Here is an 18,826-nt window from a genome sequence, read left to right on the forward strand (position 1 = left end):
TTTTACCCTGGTAATTGATTCCAGAGTTCAGGTTGTATGATTTACTACCAGATGATGTGACTTTTCTTTTTTGAGAATTATATGTTTTGCAAGGACTGATCACATGATACCACTTGTAGGTCATAATCTAGCCAGATTTTTTAAATCAATATTCAGTACTACAGTTATCAATATTAAGAAGTGCCTACCTTCTACTCTAATTGATATCTTCATGATTCTGTGAATAATTATAAGAGCCTGATACCTGCTTGAAATAAGGTCTTATAGAAGTAATCTGTAACTTTATTTATAGGTACATGACTATGATGCAATACTAGATAGTGTGAGAGAACTGAATGCTACGGCTGACAAGATTTGGTTATCCTATTCATGTAGCTATGCCATATATGGCCTGATTAATAAAGTATGTATACAAAGAAATGTCTATAAATTTGACTGTTAATAAATCTTTGGAAGATTTAAATGATATGGCAATGTTACTATATTAGTACTAAATATGATTCTTCCATTTTAGAAACTATATTTTCTGTATTATTGAGTGAACGGCTTGAATTATTTTGAATTTATAAAGCTTGCACTTTTTGCACACAAAAAATAAAATAACTCAGTGATTTATGTGACTACAGAATGTTCCTGAAAAATTAGAAATTTCTTGTTCTTCCAGGATAAAATGTACCAAGCTAATACTCCTATAGCCTTAATGAAATCTGTAAAGAATTCTGTTGAACAAGTTGGCTTAAGAAATAGTCATGTAAGTATGAGTAAAGATTTGTCACAGTGAAATATATTTCCTAAGAATTATTTTGATTTATGTGGGTTATTTTGTTTTAACATCTAAGAAAGTTCCATTTCTTTAAATCTGTACCCAATGTTTATTCGTTATGAAGAATATTCCTCTGGAACATAAACTTTATGATGATGGTTCCTCTTGAACAAATTTATTTTGTTTTGTTCCCAAGAACTTTTTTTGGACCTGAACCTTGGCATTCTAGGAATAATAGCTAAAACAGTTCTCTTTGGTGCAATGAAAAATGCTGAGTAGTTCTGATTGATGAGGATTCTGGACATTACTAGATTGTTTCTAATTTTAGATTAGAGATGGTGTTGCATTGATCAAATTTATAGCTAAGCTGGAAAAAGAGGTAGGGTTAATATATAGTTATTTCATAGACTGGTCTTAGAAGTTAATACTGTGAAAGTACTTTAATTCGTGGAAATCAATTTCCGTGGATAAGGGAAGAAACACAAGTTCGCGGATTCTTGCATTCGTTGTTTGAGGTTTTCAGTATACACATCAATGGAAATATTCTATTTGATTGGAACCAAATTTCATGGATTGACCTTCCCACGAAGACCACGAAAATTGGTACCCCACGAACAATAGTACTTTTACAGTAACTTAAAAAAAAAAAGATTTTCTGTTGCTTTTTTTTAATTATTTTTTTTTGTTATGTTATTATTTTTTTTAGAGTTTCCTTAGTATTTTTAGCCAGATAATATACTTAAGCTTTCCTATATCAGCTGCTGCTGATTGAATTCAGAGGCAAAGTATATTGACAGTATACAAGGAATATAAGTACTAGTACTGTCAATCATGACAATTTGTCTTCCTGTTATTATAATTTTAGCCATGAAACTGGCAGTTAAATCTCTAGTGTTCATGGTTATGTTCAATGTAGATCACCTTATATTTTTAGTCTATAGATTTTCCTGATTTTTCTCAGAGATGGTATTGAATGAACATATTTAAGAATTCCAATAAAAAAAATGGTTATTCAGTTTTTAAGTTATTCCAAAAAAGATTCTCCATGTGAAAGGTACAATCTACCTCTGTTGATTTGTATAGATAAATCTGAATGTGCATACAGTGGTTTTGGCAATGCATTCCTGACATCAAGATAAACTACACACAAAGATTTCTTTGGAGATGGTTATTAGTCTGCTTTTTATGTGATTTATAGAAGAAATAACTTTTTCAGGTACAAGAAGGGAAACACTGGACTGAATTATCTGCTGCTGAACAAGCTGCCAAGTTTAGAGGGTATGAATGAGATATTTCTTAGATATTGAGAGTCTCATTTTAACATCTGTACAATCTCATGAAAATTTTTGTATAAAATTGTTGACACTATATGCTTACCATGAGAATAACTTCTGAACCCCTCAAAATTATAATCTTTTGTGTCAAAATGGAGCAGTTCCACTAATTCTGATGTGATTTAGTTATCAGAATTGGCAAGTGGCTCTTCATTATCACTGTCTATGTCTGGTAACTGTGAAAGGTGTACATGGGATCTGAAAAAATTATATAACACATTTCCTAATTTTCTGCAACTGGAAGCCTAAGCTATAAGTTGACTGAGACGGAAATTAAATAAAAACATTCATTTGATTCATATTAAGCCAGAAATGATTGGAACAACTTGATTATCATACATTCAATTTCAGGGAACAAAAATACAACCGAGGATTGAGTTTTGAGTCTATTTCAAGCAGTGGTTTCCATGGTGCAGTCATTCATTACAGCCCAACAAATAAAACAGATAAACGTATTACAACTTCTGAGATGTATCTGCTGGACTCTGGTGGACAATACATGTAAGTAAACTATACATTTATTGGTCTGTTTATTTTGTTGTTGTGATTTAGTGAACAATAACTGTATGCCAACTCTTCACCTGTTTTTGATTTGGTATTAGTTCTAGTGGACAGTACCTATAGGGTAACTTCACATCTGGGTGTGTTTGATACAATGTAGGGTTACTAATGGACAATAACTGTAGGTTAAGAATATACATGGTATGTGTTTTATTCACTGTAGGGTCTTAAATACGCACTATCTGTAGGTTGACTATTCACTAGGGGTGTGTTTGATTCAATGTAAGGTCAATCAATGGTGGACAATACCTATAGATTAAGTGTACACCTGAGTGTGTTTGACTCAGTGTGTGGTCTCTTGGGTAATACCTGTCAATTTACTATTTCTTGGGTCTTTTTGATTCAGGGTAAAAATTCTGTTGGACAGTACATGTATGTAATAACATACTGGTACCTGGGGTCTGTTTGATTTGATGAAGGTGTTTTTGAGGTTAGTACCTGTAGAAATATTTTACACCCGAAGTCTGTTTGATTCAGTGTAGTGATTCTGGTTGAAGACCTGTAGGTTAGTTTTCTATTTAGGGTATCTTTAGTTGGATGTATGTATTCTGGTGGATTCCTTCTGGATAGTTGTATATATGGTGTCTGTTTGATTTGGTACATAGAGGTTTGGTGGACAGTACCTGTATGTTAGCTTTGTACCTGGGATCTGTTTCGTTAGAAAAAAAGATTTTAGTGGATAGTACATATAGATTAGCTTCATACCTAGGGACTGTTTGATTCAGTTTGTTTGTTTGTTGGGGTTTAACGTCCGAGCAGCAATATTTCAGCTATATTCAGACGATGAACATGAAATTGATGATAAAATGATTTAGCCTCCTGTGGCGGAGCCCTATGGTTCCTACTCCGGGGGAATACCACAGTAAGGTTCTTTAATGTGCGAGGAACGTGGCATCTTACGCAACACGGTGCACCACTATGGTTTGCGGTCAGGTTTTCCGTATTACAGCCTGACAACCCCAGCATGTAACACACCAGGAGTACCCCATTCCACCACCTGGGGCACACATCCCAGTTGCTCTGTGGGCAGAGTGCCCTAGCCCCTGGCTAGGGTTCTGAGCACTATTTAGTCGCCTTTTACAACAAGCTTAGCACTGCTACAGGCCTATTCTTTTAACACCCGGACCTGCACGGGGCCTGTTTGATTCAGTGTAGGGTACCAAACTAGCTTATATAAAATATCCTGGATTGCCCAAAGAGAGCCAGCCAACCTAAAATCTTGCTACTAATCAAATTGAATCATTTATTACTAGTCAAGTTTAATAAATATTCTATGTAAAGTTTCTCTGATTTCCAAACATTGCATGTGAGTGTTTTATCAGTTTGGTGATCTATTAATGAACTATTCAAGGTTTGATACATTATATGTTTTTACAGAGATGGTACAACAGATGTTACCCGAACATTTCACTTTGGCACACCTACTGATTTTGAGAAGGTCGGAAAGAAATGAAGAAATATTGTTACTTTCAGGAGATTGCAAAGGGAGAAAGTTGAATGTATTGGTCATACATGACTAATTTAATGTTCAAAACGTTTACGGATACAGGAAAATGAATGTAACCTAAGGTTTAAGAGCTCTGAAAAGAAACTCCATACAAGAGTTGCTGTCCTTGTCCAAAATGATAATATTTGTCGTTTATTGTTTCAGTTATGAAAAGTAGATTGAAAATATCATGGAAAAGGTTATCATTATGACATTGTTTTCAAAAGTTTCTGTTAAAATATGTCGTATTGTTTAAGAACTATTTATAAGAGTTATTGCTCTTTAAATTCGAGAAATGATAGTTTCACTGTTTTTATATAACTTTTATTGATATTGTCTGATGTTTCCACCTCTAGAATGTCTACTTTATTATACTTTTTGTTGTAGGAATGTTACACACTTGTTTTGAAGGGGCAAATTGGTCTTACAAATTCTGTCTTTACAAATGGTTTAAAAGGTATGTTTCATTACAAAAATAAAATGAAACATGCTAATAATTACTTTGAATAATATGTCCTCTGAATGATCTCACATTATAAGAAATGTGTGTAAATTAAACCATGAATAAACTGTATGACTTTCTAGAATAATCATGAAGTTCTTTCATTTTGCACTTTGAAAATGTGACAAACAAAAAATTGTCTTAATTGGAAAGAATCTTGTTTCAATATGATTTTGATATGAAGGAAGGACTTGACAAGCCAGGGGTAAACAGTGATCTTCATATCCATTTATATGTCACTCTAGGTTTCCAGATGATATTTACCCCTCATCAATATTTTTACTAAATAAAGTAATCATCAAGTTCATTTGCATTTAACTGGAGTTATGGTCTTTTTCCACTTATAGATATTGGAATGTTTGGGTATTGTTGGTAGCTTGATGAGTTTTTATATAGTTAATATGTACTTTTTTGAATAGAGTTTGGTTGTTGAAAATGTTTCTGTTGTCAGCTAAAATCAAATCATGTAATGATATGTTATAGGAAGATTGATAGACTTTTCTGCTAGATTACCTTTATGGAAGAGAGGGCTACAGTATAGACATGGTACAGGGCATGGAATAGGGTCATACCTTAATGTACATGAAGGTGAGTAATTCTGCACTATAGACATGGTACTGGGCATGGAATAGTGTCACACTTCAATGTACATGAAGGCGAGTAAGGCTGCAGTATAGACATGGTACAGGACATTAAAAGAGGACATACCTTAATGTACATGAGGGTGAGTAAGGCTGTACTATAGACATGGTACAGGGCATGGAATGGGGTCACACCTTAATGTACTTGAGGGTGAGTAAGGCTGTACTATAGACATGGTACAGGGCAAGGAATAGGGTCACACCTTAATGTACATGAAGGTGAGTAAGGCTGGACTATAAACCTGGTACAGGGCAAGGAATAGGGTCACATGTTAATGTACATGAGGGTGACTAAGGCTGTACTATAGACATGGTACAGGGCAAGGAATAGGGTCACACCTTAATGTACATGAAGGTGAGTAAGGCTGGACTATAAACCTGGTACAGGGCATTGAAAGGGGACATATCTGTACTATAGACATGGTACATGGCATTGACTAGAGGCATACCTTAATGTATATGAGGTAGAGTAAGGCTAGACTATAGACATGGAATATGGACATACCTTAATGTACATGAGGGTGAGTAAGGCTAGAATATAGACATGGTACAGGGCATGGAATGGGGACATACCTCTATGAACATAAGGGTGGGTGAGGCTGGACTAAAGACATGGAATCCTTAATTTACTTGAAGGTGAATAAAGCTGGACTACAGACTTGGAATATCAACATACTTTAGTATATATAAGGGTTAGTAAGGCTGGACTATACACATAGAATAGCAGCATACCCTAGTGTACATAAGGGTGAGTAAAGCATGGAATTGGGGCATAGCTTAATGGAAATGAGGGTGAGTAAAGCTGAACTATAGACATTGACATACTTTAATACATGAGGTTGATTAAAACTGAACTATAGACATGGAATAGGGGCATATTTTATTGTACGTGAGGGTGAGTTAGGCTCGGCTATGAATTTGGAATACTGTATGGTATATCATGGGCATACATTAATGTACATTAGGGTAAGTAAGGTTGGACTATAGACTTGATTCAGCACATGGAGTAGGGGCATACCTTAATGTACACAACAGTGAGTAAAGCTAGACTATAGCCATAGAATAAGAACCATTCCTTAATGTACATAGGTAAATATGGCTTGACTATAACAAGGCACTGGTCATGGAATAGAGGCATACCTAAATGTATGTGAGGGTATTTTTTGATGGAGTGTAGACATGGTAAGGGATATGGAATAGGGGCATACTCTAATTTAAGGCTGGATCAAAAACATTGCACTGGTTGTGTGATAGAGCATATCTTAATGTTCTTGAGCATAAATTTTGCTTGACTATAGACATGGTAAATGACATAGAATGGGCGTATTAAAATACACATGAGAGTAAGTGAGGCTGGACTTTAGACAAGGCACTGGCCATGGATTAAGGACATATTTCAGTGCTGTAAAGGAAGATAACCCAGTGGTCTTGAAGTATTATTTTGTAGAGTTAGTATTAACCACTGAAAGAACAAAAAGCAAATTATTGTTTAATTGATTGAGAAGTATTGTTTAAAGTGTATAAAAAAGATTTTTTTAAAATATGGCTTGGAGAAAGTAAACAGTATTTTTCAAGAGAGTTTTAGAAAATAAGAATTTTTAGTAATATTAGTTCACACATGTTCATAATTCTAACTGTTTTAGTAAAGTATTGAAGTACAACTTCAATCAGATGTGTATTACATAGAAATACACTGGTCTTTGGTCATACTTTTGAATACTCATTCTCATTGATTAATGATTTTGGGTTATATTCATCTGTTTGTTCATTATCCCATCTGTCTCATTTTACTTTACCTTATAATCTTGACCTCTGATGTATCTATAGGTCCTGGGTCTATATCAATAACAGGGAGAGACAGCTCTGTGGACCAACCTTTACAGGAAAATATGTTCTTCTCTGTTGGTAAGTGAGTACGGTTTAGTTTTAGAGTCTCATAAGAACATGAAGTTAATTAGTTTATTGAATTTAAAAAAAAATGCATGTCTGTTTTACAGTAAACGCTACAGTGTCAGTCTGTCCATCTTCTACAGTTGTGGCCTTAACAACTATTTGCAGGAATTAAACATAAAATTATTTCTTCTCAGGATAATTTTTTATCTCAAATTAATCACCAATAAAATATGGGCTTACTAGGCCTGTACACAAGGGGGGTATGGGAATTGCAACTGTGCCTCCTTTGAAAAATTTACAAGCACAATTTAACTGGTTATTTTGATTGAACTGTGACTACTAAAGTCAGCCTTTGTTCTCAAACACTGGCCAATTAAGTTTGCACCCCCTTTGGAAATTCCGGTGTACAGGCCTGTGTACTGTTTTTAGGATGCTTTTTTGCAATTTATTTGCAGTTAATTAATTTTTTTGTGTCAGAAGTAATTTAGGGCAAGTTCAGAAACAACAAATATAATGTGAGACTTGAAGTTTAAGAGGAAGCTTATATAATGTGATTCAATCAAGAAGCCATGTCAGACTGAACAATAGTTTTGTTTTGTTTTTTTTTGTTTTTTTTTGTTTTTTTGTTTTTTTTGGGGGGGGGGGGTTTTGGTTTATATGTAACGGTATGGTCAATAAATTTCTATTTTACATCTCTTTACTAGAACCTGGATATTATGAGGATGGCAAGTTTGGTGTTAGACATGAAAACATTGCCCATATTGTAGAAGCTGAGACAAAGGTATGTATATAATACATTGTCTGGCTTGATTATTATATCTCCACTCTGAAGATTAAAGGGGGTGTATACTGTTTTACCCTTGTCCATGTTTTTCATTCAGTTTTCTCAGCAACTACTCATCACAGCGACTTGAAACTTTAACACCATCTTCTTTTAGGTCTGCAATAAGGTAAGATTTATTTTCAGAGAAATTTTAAAAGAAAATTTTGTTTACTGAGGACTTTGTTTATTCTTTTTACATAATGTTTTTGAAAGTTGAAATTTTACTCTAGACTTTTCTCAGTAACTACTCATAACAGTGGCTTAAAATTTAAACACATTCTTTCTGTAGGTATGCCATATAGTAGGATATGTTATCAAAACAAATAACGTCCTGTTTAACGAGGGCTTTGATTATGTTGCAGATATTGTGATTAAAAGCGGAGGTATAACTAGTGAGCCATCGATCATAGATTTCTTGTGTTTTTAAATGTCAAAACCAATATTATTTCAGTAATAAACTATATTTTCCCTTGCAATTGGCAGGGGGTATCACCAAGTGTGCTTTGCTCACAGACTTTCTAGTGAACCAGTACCTTGCAAAAACATTTCATTTCTTTCTTCTGCTATTTATAACAGATTCCTTAGTTTAGCTTTTCTTAATTTTTTTATTGACTCCAAAATCTGTAGCTTGTCAATGTTTTATTCTTTTATATATGTTTGACATGTTTTATTTGTTCAATTTTTCAGTATCACTTTCCAGGATACAAGTTTCTGACCTTTGACACTGTAACCATGGTACCATATGAACCACATATGATTGATTATAGTTTACTGACAGAAGAAGAGGTATTAAGACTTACACAATATATTTTTTTTTACTTTTATATCTTATGTAGTATTACTGTCCAACCATCCACATGCTATTTGATTTTTTGAAGAAAAAAAAACATTGAGGGATTTTAATAATTTTTCTTATAACCTAGCAATGTCTGAATGGAAGGGAGGTCCCTTTTGTCTCTTATTTTCTTCCTGTTTTTTTCATTCTTGAAAATTTGTCTTGATATTGAGATATCAAAACATAAACATCTCTAATCCAATATATCTGTGATTCAGAAAAAAAGACAAATTAACTGTCTGTAATATTACCACAGATTTATTGGTAAGGGATGCTTCTTTCAAATTATTGTCTATTCTTTGAACCTTATTTTCACAAGTAAAGATAATTGACCCCCTAATTGCATCCCTACATAACAACAAAGTCATTTTTTAGTATTCGACTACATCGAATCTTGCCTTTTCAGTACTTGACATTACTGCTCCAAATCAAGTCTACTGGAGTTGTAGTGTTTATTGCTGGTATTGTTGATGGTATTGTTATTATTATTTTCTGAGCTGCAAGCATACTTTAAGTGAATATCTCATGTTGTGTAAGTGGTATATGTTGAAGTATTCCATGAAGAGGATGTATTATTTAGAAAATTTTATGATGTGTTTGTTCATTTTTTACCTAACATTAAAGAGTGGGGTTGGGCCTCTTAAGACTAGTTTAACCTCAGATTTCATGCACCAGTCCAAAGTCAGAAGATATTGGTTATTAATATCATCTTTGGAGTGTTACCCTGGATTGTATTACTTTACTGTTGCGACCTTCATAGCTTTCTTAAATCCGAGTTTACACCTAATTGTTAAAGACCTTTTGGTGATCTCTGAAAGTATTTATCATTTTGGTTTAGGTTGTACACTAGAACATTTGTTGCTTTTCACTATATCCATTCTTTTTTTCCGAAGATAAATTTCATAGATTGAAAAACAATGCAATTAAGGATAAAAATGGAGGACTGACATATGTATCAGATAATATAGCAAAAATGTAGACCTGACATTTGAGTTAGAATATTTAGGATTTTGTATTTCATAGAAACCTGTTTAAATCAAACCCCATTTGGTTTAGGCAGGTGTTTGGTTTATTTAGGTAAAAATACATTTAAATTTATATCTAGGGACTTTCAAAAGACAGGTTTTCAGTTTATTCAGTGTATGGTTTTGACTGGTGCCACTGTACTAAGGTTAGGCAGGTTCCAATGTCAAAATCTTATTAATAATAATGCAATAGTAAATTGTTACACCTGTATCTGTAATCAAGGGAGATAATCAGAGTAAATGGGAATTACTTTTTTATCCCTTTTTTTAAATTTTGTGTAAACACAACTTTTCTTTAAAAAACCATTGTATAGAATTTCTTTAAAACAAGGTTGCTATTTGATTTATAGTTCTACTTTTAATCTACCCACACTAGTTCAAGCAATGCTACCCACACTAGTTCGAGCAATATGTAACTTAATATGTTGCTACTGTCTTTCTATTTTAAAGCTTGAATGGTTGAACGACTACCACCATAAGGTACAAGACACTATAGGACCATTGATACAGGATGATCCCCAGGCCTCTCAGTGGCTAAAGAAGAGGACTGGACATGTAGACATTGCTAGTGATGGGACCCAATTAACTTATAGCTTTACAATGTGTTTTTTGTTAATTTTTACTCTATGCATTTATTGATTTTGAAAATTAAATGTTGTATTGATTTTTTGTCTTCTTATTTTAAAATGGTATTCAAGATGATAAAATACAACCATAAAAATGTAGTTTTGTAAAAATATGCATGGATATATTTTATGTCTGCCTATTCATGCCAAGAAAAAAAAACATATACAACAGCTTTGTTTTTTGTAGGCTGTAATAAAAAACAAGTACTATCTTTAAAAAAAGGTAGCCAGGCTCGACCCAGTATAATTTATTTTTTTTACTTATAGTTTTCTACATTTCATTCAGGAAACAACACATGGCACACAATATCAATTTCTGATACAGTTTTCTTTTAACGCTACTAAATTATCAGTAATTGGCCAATCAGGAAACAGAATTTTGATCAAGTGACTTGCATCTCCATGGAAGAGTGTCTTTAAGGTCAAAGGGTAAAAAGCAAAAATATACCGACGGTGCGAAAAAATAGTCTGAATCAAAATGTCATTGAAAATATAAAACATTATATACATATGTGTACAAAGGAGGGTAACTCACAACTGTTTTAGAAAAAAAATTGTTAAGTCCCCAATAAACTGCCAGCCTGGTGGTGTACCAAAAATAGGCCAAACAGACATACATGTAACATATAACAAAATAATAACATATATAGTAATACATTATACTAATAGAAACATTAATGTTATATAAAACCTGTATTTGTGTGGCATAAATTAATGTGTTTGCCATTCCGGTGGTTATAGTAACTTAAATAGATTTTAAGGCAGCTGTTTAGATCAAGTTGTGTTTTTATTACCTGTGTCACCAACAGTGTAAGCAGGTCTGCCAACTGATCCACTCTGTCCATCATGCTTAGAAGTACCTTTTTAGTTCACCTGGCCAAAGGCCATTTGAGCAGTAGCTATCACTTTGCATCTGTCGTCGTTAACAATTTTTAAAAACTCTTTTCCTCTGGAAATACTGAACCAATTTGAACCAAACTTGATATGAATGTTCCTTAGTGTATTCTGCATACAACTGACGTGGAGATTTTTTATCAATCAAGAAACATGGCCGCCATTTCTAAAAGAAGAACATAAGGTTCAGACAGAAGTTTTTCCCCATATATCTCCAAAATTGTAAGGTTTAGTCAAAATTAGATGGGGTAAAAATGTTTTGTTTGATGAGTTCTATCTGCAGTCAAATTTTTTTTTTAATCTGTTAAGCCTTATTTGAGTAATTGCCCTTTTTCTACGTTTTTTCCTTATGTTTACTGTTATTTCTTGAAAAAATCATCTCCACTCTGAAACTACCAGACCAATTAGAACCAAACTTGGTATGAATATTCCTTCGGGTATTCTGCATAGATCTGATGTGGGGATTCTTGACCTGTCAAAAACAACCGCTGTTAATAAAAATTAAGGAAAGGGTTCGGTCAGAGGATTTTACAATATAACTCCAAAAACCGTTGGGTTAAGCCAAATTCTTTCAATCGCCGAAATGATCCTTTTCATAGGCCTAAAAAGACTGCATTGGATTTCAGTTATCAGATGACTCTGTATTAGAGTTATTGCCCTTGAAATGTGAACAAATATGTTTTAGCAGTTTTCAGTCAATATTTTGAAAACTATAATAGATATAAAAAATTCAATTAATGAAATGATCCTTATAATAAGCCCCACAAAATTTTTCTTTGAGTCAAAATTGTCAGACAACTCATTGTTCGAGTTATTGTCCTTTAAAGGCAAACATTTAACCAGATGAGCGAGTCAGGCTCCTGGAAGCCCCTTGTTAATGTTTTTTTTTTTTTCTTTCAAAAATGTTCTCCGCTGACATAACTTGACCAATTGGAACCAAATTTTGTATGAATATTCTTTAGGTTATTCTGCATAGAACTAATGTGGGGATTTTTGATCCATTGAAAAACATGGCCTTTGTTACTAAAAATATATTTCGCATATATCTCCTAAACCGTTAAGTATAGCCAAATCCTGCCATGGGAAAAGTGTTCAGCATGATGAGATCTATTTGTTGACAAACTTTCGTTTAATCTATTTAGCATTTTTGGAGTAATAGCCATTTTTGAACAATTACAATCTTAACTAAGCATGAATATTCCATAGGGTTTTCTGCATAGATCGGATGTATTGATTTTTGATCCGTCGAAAAACATAGCTGCTGTTACTAAAAATTGAACAAAAGGGTCTGTCAGAAGTTTTCCTCATATATCTCATAAATTGTTCGGTTAAACTAAATTATTTAAATTAATTGCCGAAATAATCTTTATTATAAAGCCTACTAAAGTCTTCATTGGATTAAAATTGTGGAATGACTCCTTGTTTTTTTTTTTTTTTTTTTTGTTGTTTTTTACGGTTTTCAGCCAATATCTTGAAAACAAAGACAGAAAGAAAGAAACTTTCAATTGCTGAAATGATCCTTATGATACCTACGCATGTCTGGGAGGTTAAAAATTGTTGGATGACTCCTTGTTAGAGTAATCGCCCATGAAAGGCAAACCGGGTAAGCGATTCAGACTACTGGGAGCCTCTTGTTTGTGTAATCTGTAACTCTAGAAGTATAATACCAATATTGTTCACACTTAGCACAGTGATTATATACATTTTGAAGATGTACACCAACCTCCTATCATGTAGAAGTTTAAATTTTTACTACTGTTTTAGCATGTGTCACCGCCTTTTTCAGGAGTAAATGCTATCATTGGGATATTGCAATAGGAAATGTGTAACCCACACTTGCTCAGTGTTAATATACGTTGTGAAGACACTCATTTGCTGATAAATTATGACGGTGATGCAGGTCCAGACACGTATTGATCTTGTTTTTTTTTCTGAAACTTTGTTTACAGAAGTCTTAACGATTCAACTCCAGACATATATAATCCTGACACATATAATCTGATATTACACTTTCTATAGTTTTTATAATGCAAAGACATATTTAAAAGCTAAAAGAAAAATAATAAAGTTAACAAGAGATCACACACCTGCCCAAACATTAATGTACATTAATTGCTGTAAAGTATGTATATCATATCATGATGATTGCTGTTAGCTCTTTTGGTCAGTATTTCTGTACAATGTGTTTGAACCAGTATGTCAAAAAAAATGGTCATTGATGTTTGCCATGTGAACAAGTTTATCATTTGTTACGTAGCAGAGAGTTACCCCATATTTGAGAGTCTGATACGACATTCAATTAATAAGGTTGAGATAACTTGAGATAAAGGATACTACAGACACTGTGAAGTCAGCCTCATATCTTGACCTACACTTAGAAATCGATGGCAAAGGAAAACTATTGACCAAACTTTACGACAAACGTGATGATTTTACATTTAGAATTGTCAACTTTCCTTTCATCTGTGGCAACATCCCTTCAGCACCTGCGTATGGAGTGTTCTTATTGCAACTCATACGTTATGCCAGAGCTTACCGAAACTACGCAGACTTTTTGTATCGCGCTAGAACTCTAACAAATAGGCTTCTGGAACAGGGTTATGTTGCTACAAGATTGTAGTCATCACTACAGAAGTTTTATGGTCGTCATCATGAACTCGTGGAACGTTATGGCGTATCCATCTGCACCATGAAAACTGATTTATTCAACGGGTCATAGTTTTCCTTTCCTCGTTTGTCTACCCCGGACTTGACTTTTTTATGAGCAGCTCAGCGGGTGTTTCTAGAAAAGCAGAGGACGCTTACCCTACCGGTACACCTGGTCCATGCTCCCAGTTTTTAGTGGAGTCCGAGTTGCTCATTTGCTTTTGTTACTTATATAGTATGTATGATTTCAGTTACTTTATGTTCTTTGTTGTGTATGTCTGTTTTCCATGTCTGGTCTTTGTCCCTGGATTATATTCTTTTGATTACCGCTATAACCTTGGTTCCCTTGATTACTCATTTAAGATCCTGTACTTTGAATCACTGCATCATTGTATAAGAATTTATATCAGCCCCTGAAACACTATTATTTTATGGTCATTGATAATGAGTTGAGAATCATTTGGTCATTTGAAATTGATCCCTTAAACAGTAAATTATTATATGGAGATTGATAACTAAAATTGGCTCCATAAACAGTAAAATATTGTATGACGATGGATGTATGTTCCTTGAAGCAGTGTATAATTCAATGGGCAATGGTATTGACTACTTGAATCAGTGAACATTTTGGACTTGACATTTGCCCCTTGAATCCTGGAATCATGGAGATGTCATGTAAATTGACCCATTAAATCAGTGTAGGAGTTAGTGGAGATATATGTTTCCCCGGTGGATTCTTTTTAAGGTTATTTAAATTAGCCCATTGAACCAATCATTATGTATCATTTCGTTGTCGTTAATGTTGACCTCACGAAAATTGTAGCATATGTTATATTTGATCCCATTTACAATGTATATAGTTTTTTGTCGTATCTCGGCATTAGCATGTAATTTAAGTTGTCAGTCTTTGGAGTAATCTGTGTCTTAATTTAATAATAAAAAAAACATTTATTTCTAGGTTTCCGTCTTTATTATCTTTATTCACTTGTCCCAATAGGATCAATCATTCCATAGATATGATATACCAATCTGTCAAGCATAGAAATGTTTCTTTGCATGGTAAAGACCATTCCCTTACAAACCTGGCATAAAAGTCCGTCGGACATTTATTTGTTTTGCGAGTAAATGGTTCGATTTTACACATCGATAAATTAGGGAAAAACGGTGTTGAATCCTTTATGCGATATAGGTCTAGGTGTGTGATATAGGGTTACTCCTTTAAAGTAAGAGGTTAGAATTCCGTTCCTCCATACCCCGATATAGCTTACCAGGCAACCTCTAGCACTGCTGGAGTAATTTAGGGTATGCGTTATGTACTGAATATTACATGTCAAAGTCTATCACATGATGTATGAACCCGAGACTCCTATATCACCCCAAGGGCCACCGGCCCGCGGGGTGATATAGGTCGAGGGTTGATACAGCATGTGATACAGGTTTTAACATGTCATGTTCATTATATCATATATTTAAACCATATTTCATGTATAGTTTGTGAAAGGGTGCGATATAGGATATGCGATATAGGGCAGATGATATAGGGTTTAAACAAACACTTATAATGTATATACAAAAAAGGTTATATTTCAATCTAAATATATGATATAGGTCTAGAGGATATGACATTGGACAGTATTTTATTTACCAGTCATGAGCCCGTAATTGTAAGGCAAGATACATAAACATCATAATTCAATAACTATCATTACAAAGATGCCTTTTTAGTGAATAATACAAAATACACAAGGAAATAAATACAAATGTGAGCAATATAGGATATTATTATAGTATGAAATGTTAAGTGCAATGAGGTCGGTTTCATAAGTAGATAGAAAGAAATATATAAAAATTATTATGTATTAAAAGGAAAATAATTGCGCAAGAAATATAGTTACTCATTAGCAGCTAGTAGTCCTCCCTTGTGAGTCCTCCTCATGATCTGTGCACAGCAAAGAGGAACTTAAATTACGACATTATAATGCAGAGGTCACCAAGGGGTGATCGTTCAAAACTTCTCTATATAAGTAAATGGTGAGCAGATATGCGAAATCTTGTTAGACTCTGTCTTTCTTTATTTTTTTAACAATGTCAACGTATTTTTCGCAACCAAAATTGGATTTAAAAGTAACACATGTACATAGTTTCCCTTCTGGGTGGTTATTGATATTCTTTTCCCAATCTTTCAACGTGGCAAAAAGTTTTCTGTTGTCTATTGGTTTACCCTTGTCAAAGGATGTTAGGCCATCATTGATCAGAGAAAGAACTTTAACTGATGACATATACCATAATGGTTTCTTTGACTCATACAATTTCTTAAATTCCAAAAAGGTATTTTACAACAATGGAAAATTAGTGCAATTTTTTTCTTATCTGTAATAATATTTAATCATTGCTTTAATCATGTTGAAATATATGGGCGGTCTCCCTAACTCAGTTAATACAGCAATGTTAGTACTTTTTTGAGGCTCCATGAATAAGTTTACAGAATTTAGTATGAATCAGCAGGTAATTTAGAGTAAATTTGGTCATATAATACAATTCCATTTATAAATTTAGCAGACATTGGGTTAAAGGCACCCCATATTTCACAACTAAATAAAAGGATGGGTTTAATGGTCAATACATACATGCTTGATATGACTGAAGGATGCGGGGATAAACAATCTTAAGACAACTTAAATTAGGCTGTGCTACTGCGATGAAGGATAAAAGATACAAGGTTTAAACAAACACTTACAATGCATATACAACAAGAGGCTCCCTGGGGCCAGAATCGCTCACTTGGATGAATTTTGCCTTTCAAGGGCAATAAATTTAACAAGAAGATTCCAACAACGTTGACACAAGAAGACTTTGGTAGTACTTTTCATAAGGATCATTTCAGCAATTGAAAATTTCTTTCTATCTATCACAATTTTCAAAATATTGGCAGAAAGCTGTAACAAATTTTATTCCTGAAGACTTTTGTAGTCCCAATAATAAGGATCATTTCAGCTATTGAAAGAGTTCGGCTAAACCTAACGGTTTTGGAGATATGTGCGAAAAACGACTGTCTGACCTCTGTTCTATTTTTAGTAACGGCGGCCATGTTTTTCGACAGATCAAAAATCCCCACATATTCTCCATGCAGGATACTCCTAGGAACATTCGTACCAAGTTTGGTTTCAATTGGCCAAGTAGTGTCAAAGGAGAAGATTTAAAAAAAAAAAAAAAAGAAGAAATAACATTAAAAAAGCAAAAAACGTTGAAGAAGGGCAATAACACCAACATGGCTTAACGGATTAAAACCAAAAAAAAAATAGACCACAAATAGATCTCTTCATGCTGAACAATTTACCCAATGTCAGAATTTATAGCTAAACCTAACGGTTTTGGAGATATATGCGAAAAACTACTGTCTGACCCCCATTTTCTATTTGTAGTAACGGCGGCCATGTTTTTCGACGGGTAAAAAATCAGTTCTATGCAGGATACATCAAGGAACATTTGTACCAAGTTTAGTTTCAATTGGTCAAGTAGTGTCAGGTAAGAAAACGTTGAAAAGGGGCAATAACTCCAACATGGCTTAACAGATTAAAATGAAAATTTGACCACAGATAGTTCTCATCATGCTGAACACTTTACCCGATTTGTGAGATATAAACGAAAAACTACTGTCTGAACCCCAATGTTCTATTTCTAGTAATGGCGGCCATGTTTTTCAACGGATCAAAAGTCCCCACATCAGCTCTATGCAGGATACCCCAAGAAACATTCATACCAAGTTTGGTTCCAATTGGTCAAGCAGTGTCAGAACAGAAGAGTTTTAAAAAATTGTTAACGACGACGACGGACGCCAAGTGATGGCAATAGCTTACATGGCCTGTGGCCAGGTGAGCTAAAAAAAATACATATTTTCGTCTACATATATGATATACAGTTCAATGATTAGAGTAAGCAAAACGTGCATTTGCGTTCAAAATATACTTAAATTTGTTGCATATGATTAAAGCAAAACGTGCGAGTGCTTTCGTTATATATTTATATGTGTTTATATTTGCATATGTTCTAAATCTTTCAGGACGCTTTCAATAAAATTTAAAGAAGAGTAAGCTCTGAAATAATTTTCGAACTTTACTGCATTTTTAAACCGTAAAAAAGCTACGTTTTCTCTAATAATAGAGAATTTGATCTAAATATGTAACATATGCCGTATCTTTTGCAGCATATTAAAAAAATCTTTTGAACCTGAAACACCATTCATCAGGATCTTATTTTAGAAGCATACAAGCCGCTAGGTCGAATCTTCAAAATTGTTCTGGGTTACTTGCGTATATCGCAGGTTTTGTATTGGTTAAGGCATGGTGTTAGACCTTTGTGTTATGAATGTTTTTGTTAAAGCAAGAACTTTCTAGTGTTAAACCTCTTTTCAGTGGTTGATGAAGCAGCTGTGCTTGTATGTTAAGGGGTATTTCTGCTGCTGCTTCTGGTCGTATTCGGGGTCATCCTTCCTACTGCTGCTTGTATGTTAAGGGGTATTTCTGCTGCTGCCTCTGGTCGTAATCGGGGTCATCCTTCTTACTGCTGCTTGTATGTTAAGGGATATTTCTGCTGCTGCTTCTGGTCGTATTCGGGGTCATCCTTCCTGCTGCTGCTTGTAAATGGAGGTATTTCTGCTGCTGGTGGTCGTTTTCGGGGTCATCCGTCCTGCTGCTGATTGTATATTGGAGGTATCTTTGCTGCTGTTTCTATCCGCTGCTGCTCGAATATGGGCGAAAGTCTGCTGCTTTTTTTTGTAGCTGCTAGTTTGTGTGTTAT

General features: G+C 34.1%; 1 protein-coding gene across 2 annotated transcripts in view; it reads left to right on the forward strand.

Moving 5' to 3' along the window:
- Positions 1-10,528, forward strand: part of LOC148614859 (xaa-Pro aminopeptidase 1-like) — a 30,415-nt gene extending 19,887 nt beyond the window's left edge. For both annotated transcript variants that reach the window (XM_088589289.1, XM_088589288.1), the window contains exons 11-22: positions 293-403; positions 665-751; positions 1,092-1,142; positions 1,980-2,041; positions 2,449-2,598; positions 4,036-4,096; positions 4,532-4,601; positions 5,130-5,234; positions 7,115-7,192; positions 7,885-7,961; positions 8,691-8,789; positions 10,314-10,528. In XM_088589289.1, the coding sequence (XP_088445415.1) occupies positions 293-403; positions 665-751; positions 1,092-1,142; positions 1,980-2,041; positions 2,449-2,598; positions 4,036-4,096; positions 4,532-4,601; positions 5,130-5,234; positions 7,115-7,192; positions 7,885-7,961; positions 8,691-8,789; positions 10,314-10,502 (1,140 nt within the window). In that variant the 3' untranslated portion in view covers positions 10,503-10,528. The remainder of the gene's footprint in view (positions 1-292; positions 404-664; positions 752-1,091; positions 1,143-1,979; positions 2,042-2,448; positions 2,599-4,035; positions 4,097-4,531; positions 4,602-5,129; positions 5,235-7,114; positions 7,193-7,884; positions 7,962-8,690; positions 8,790-10,313) is intronic.
- The last annotated feature ends 8,298 nt before the right edge of the window (positions 10,529-18,826 follow it).

The sequence above is a fragment of the Perna viridis genome, chromosome 6 (genome assembly GCF_037379345.1).
Source record: "Perna viridis isolate PV_CMFRI_1.1 ecotype Kerala chromosome 6, ASM3737934v1, whole genome shotgun sequence".
Lineage (NCBI taxonomy): Eukaryota > Metazoa > Mollusca > Bivalvia > Mytilida > Mytilidae > Perna > Perna viridis.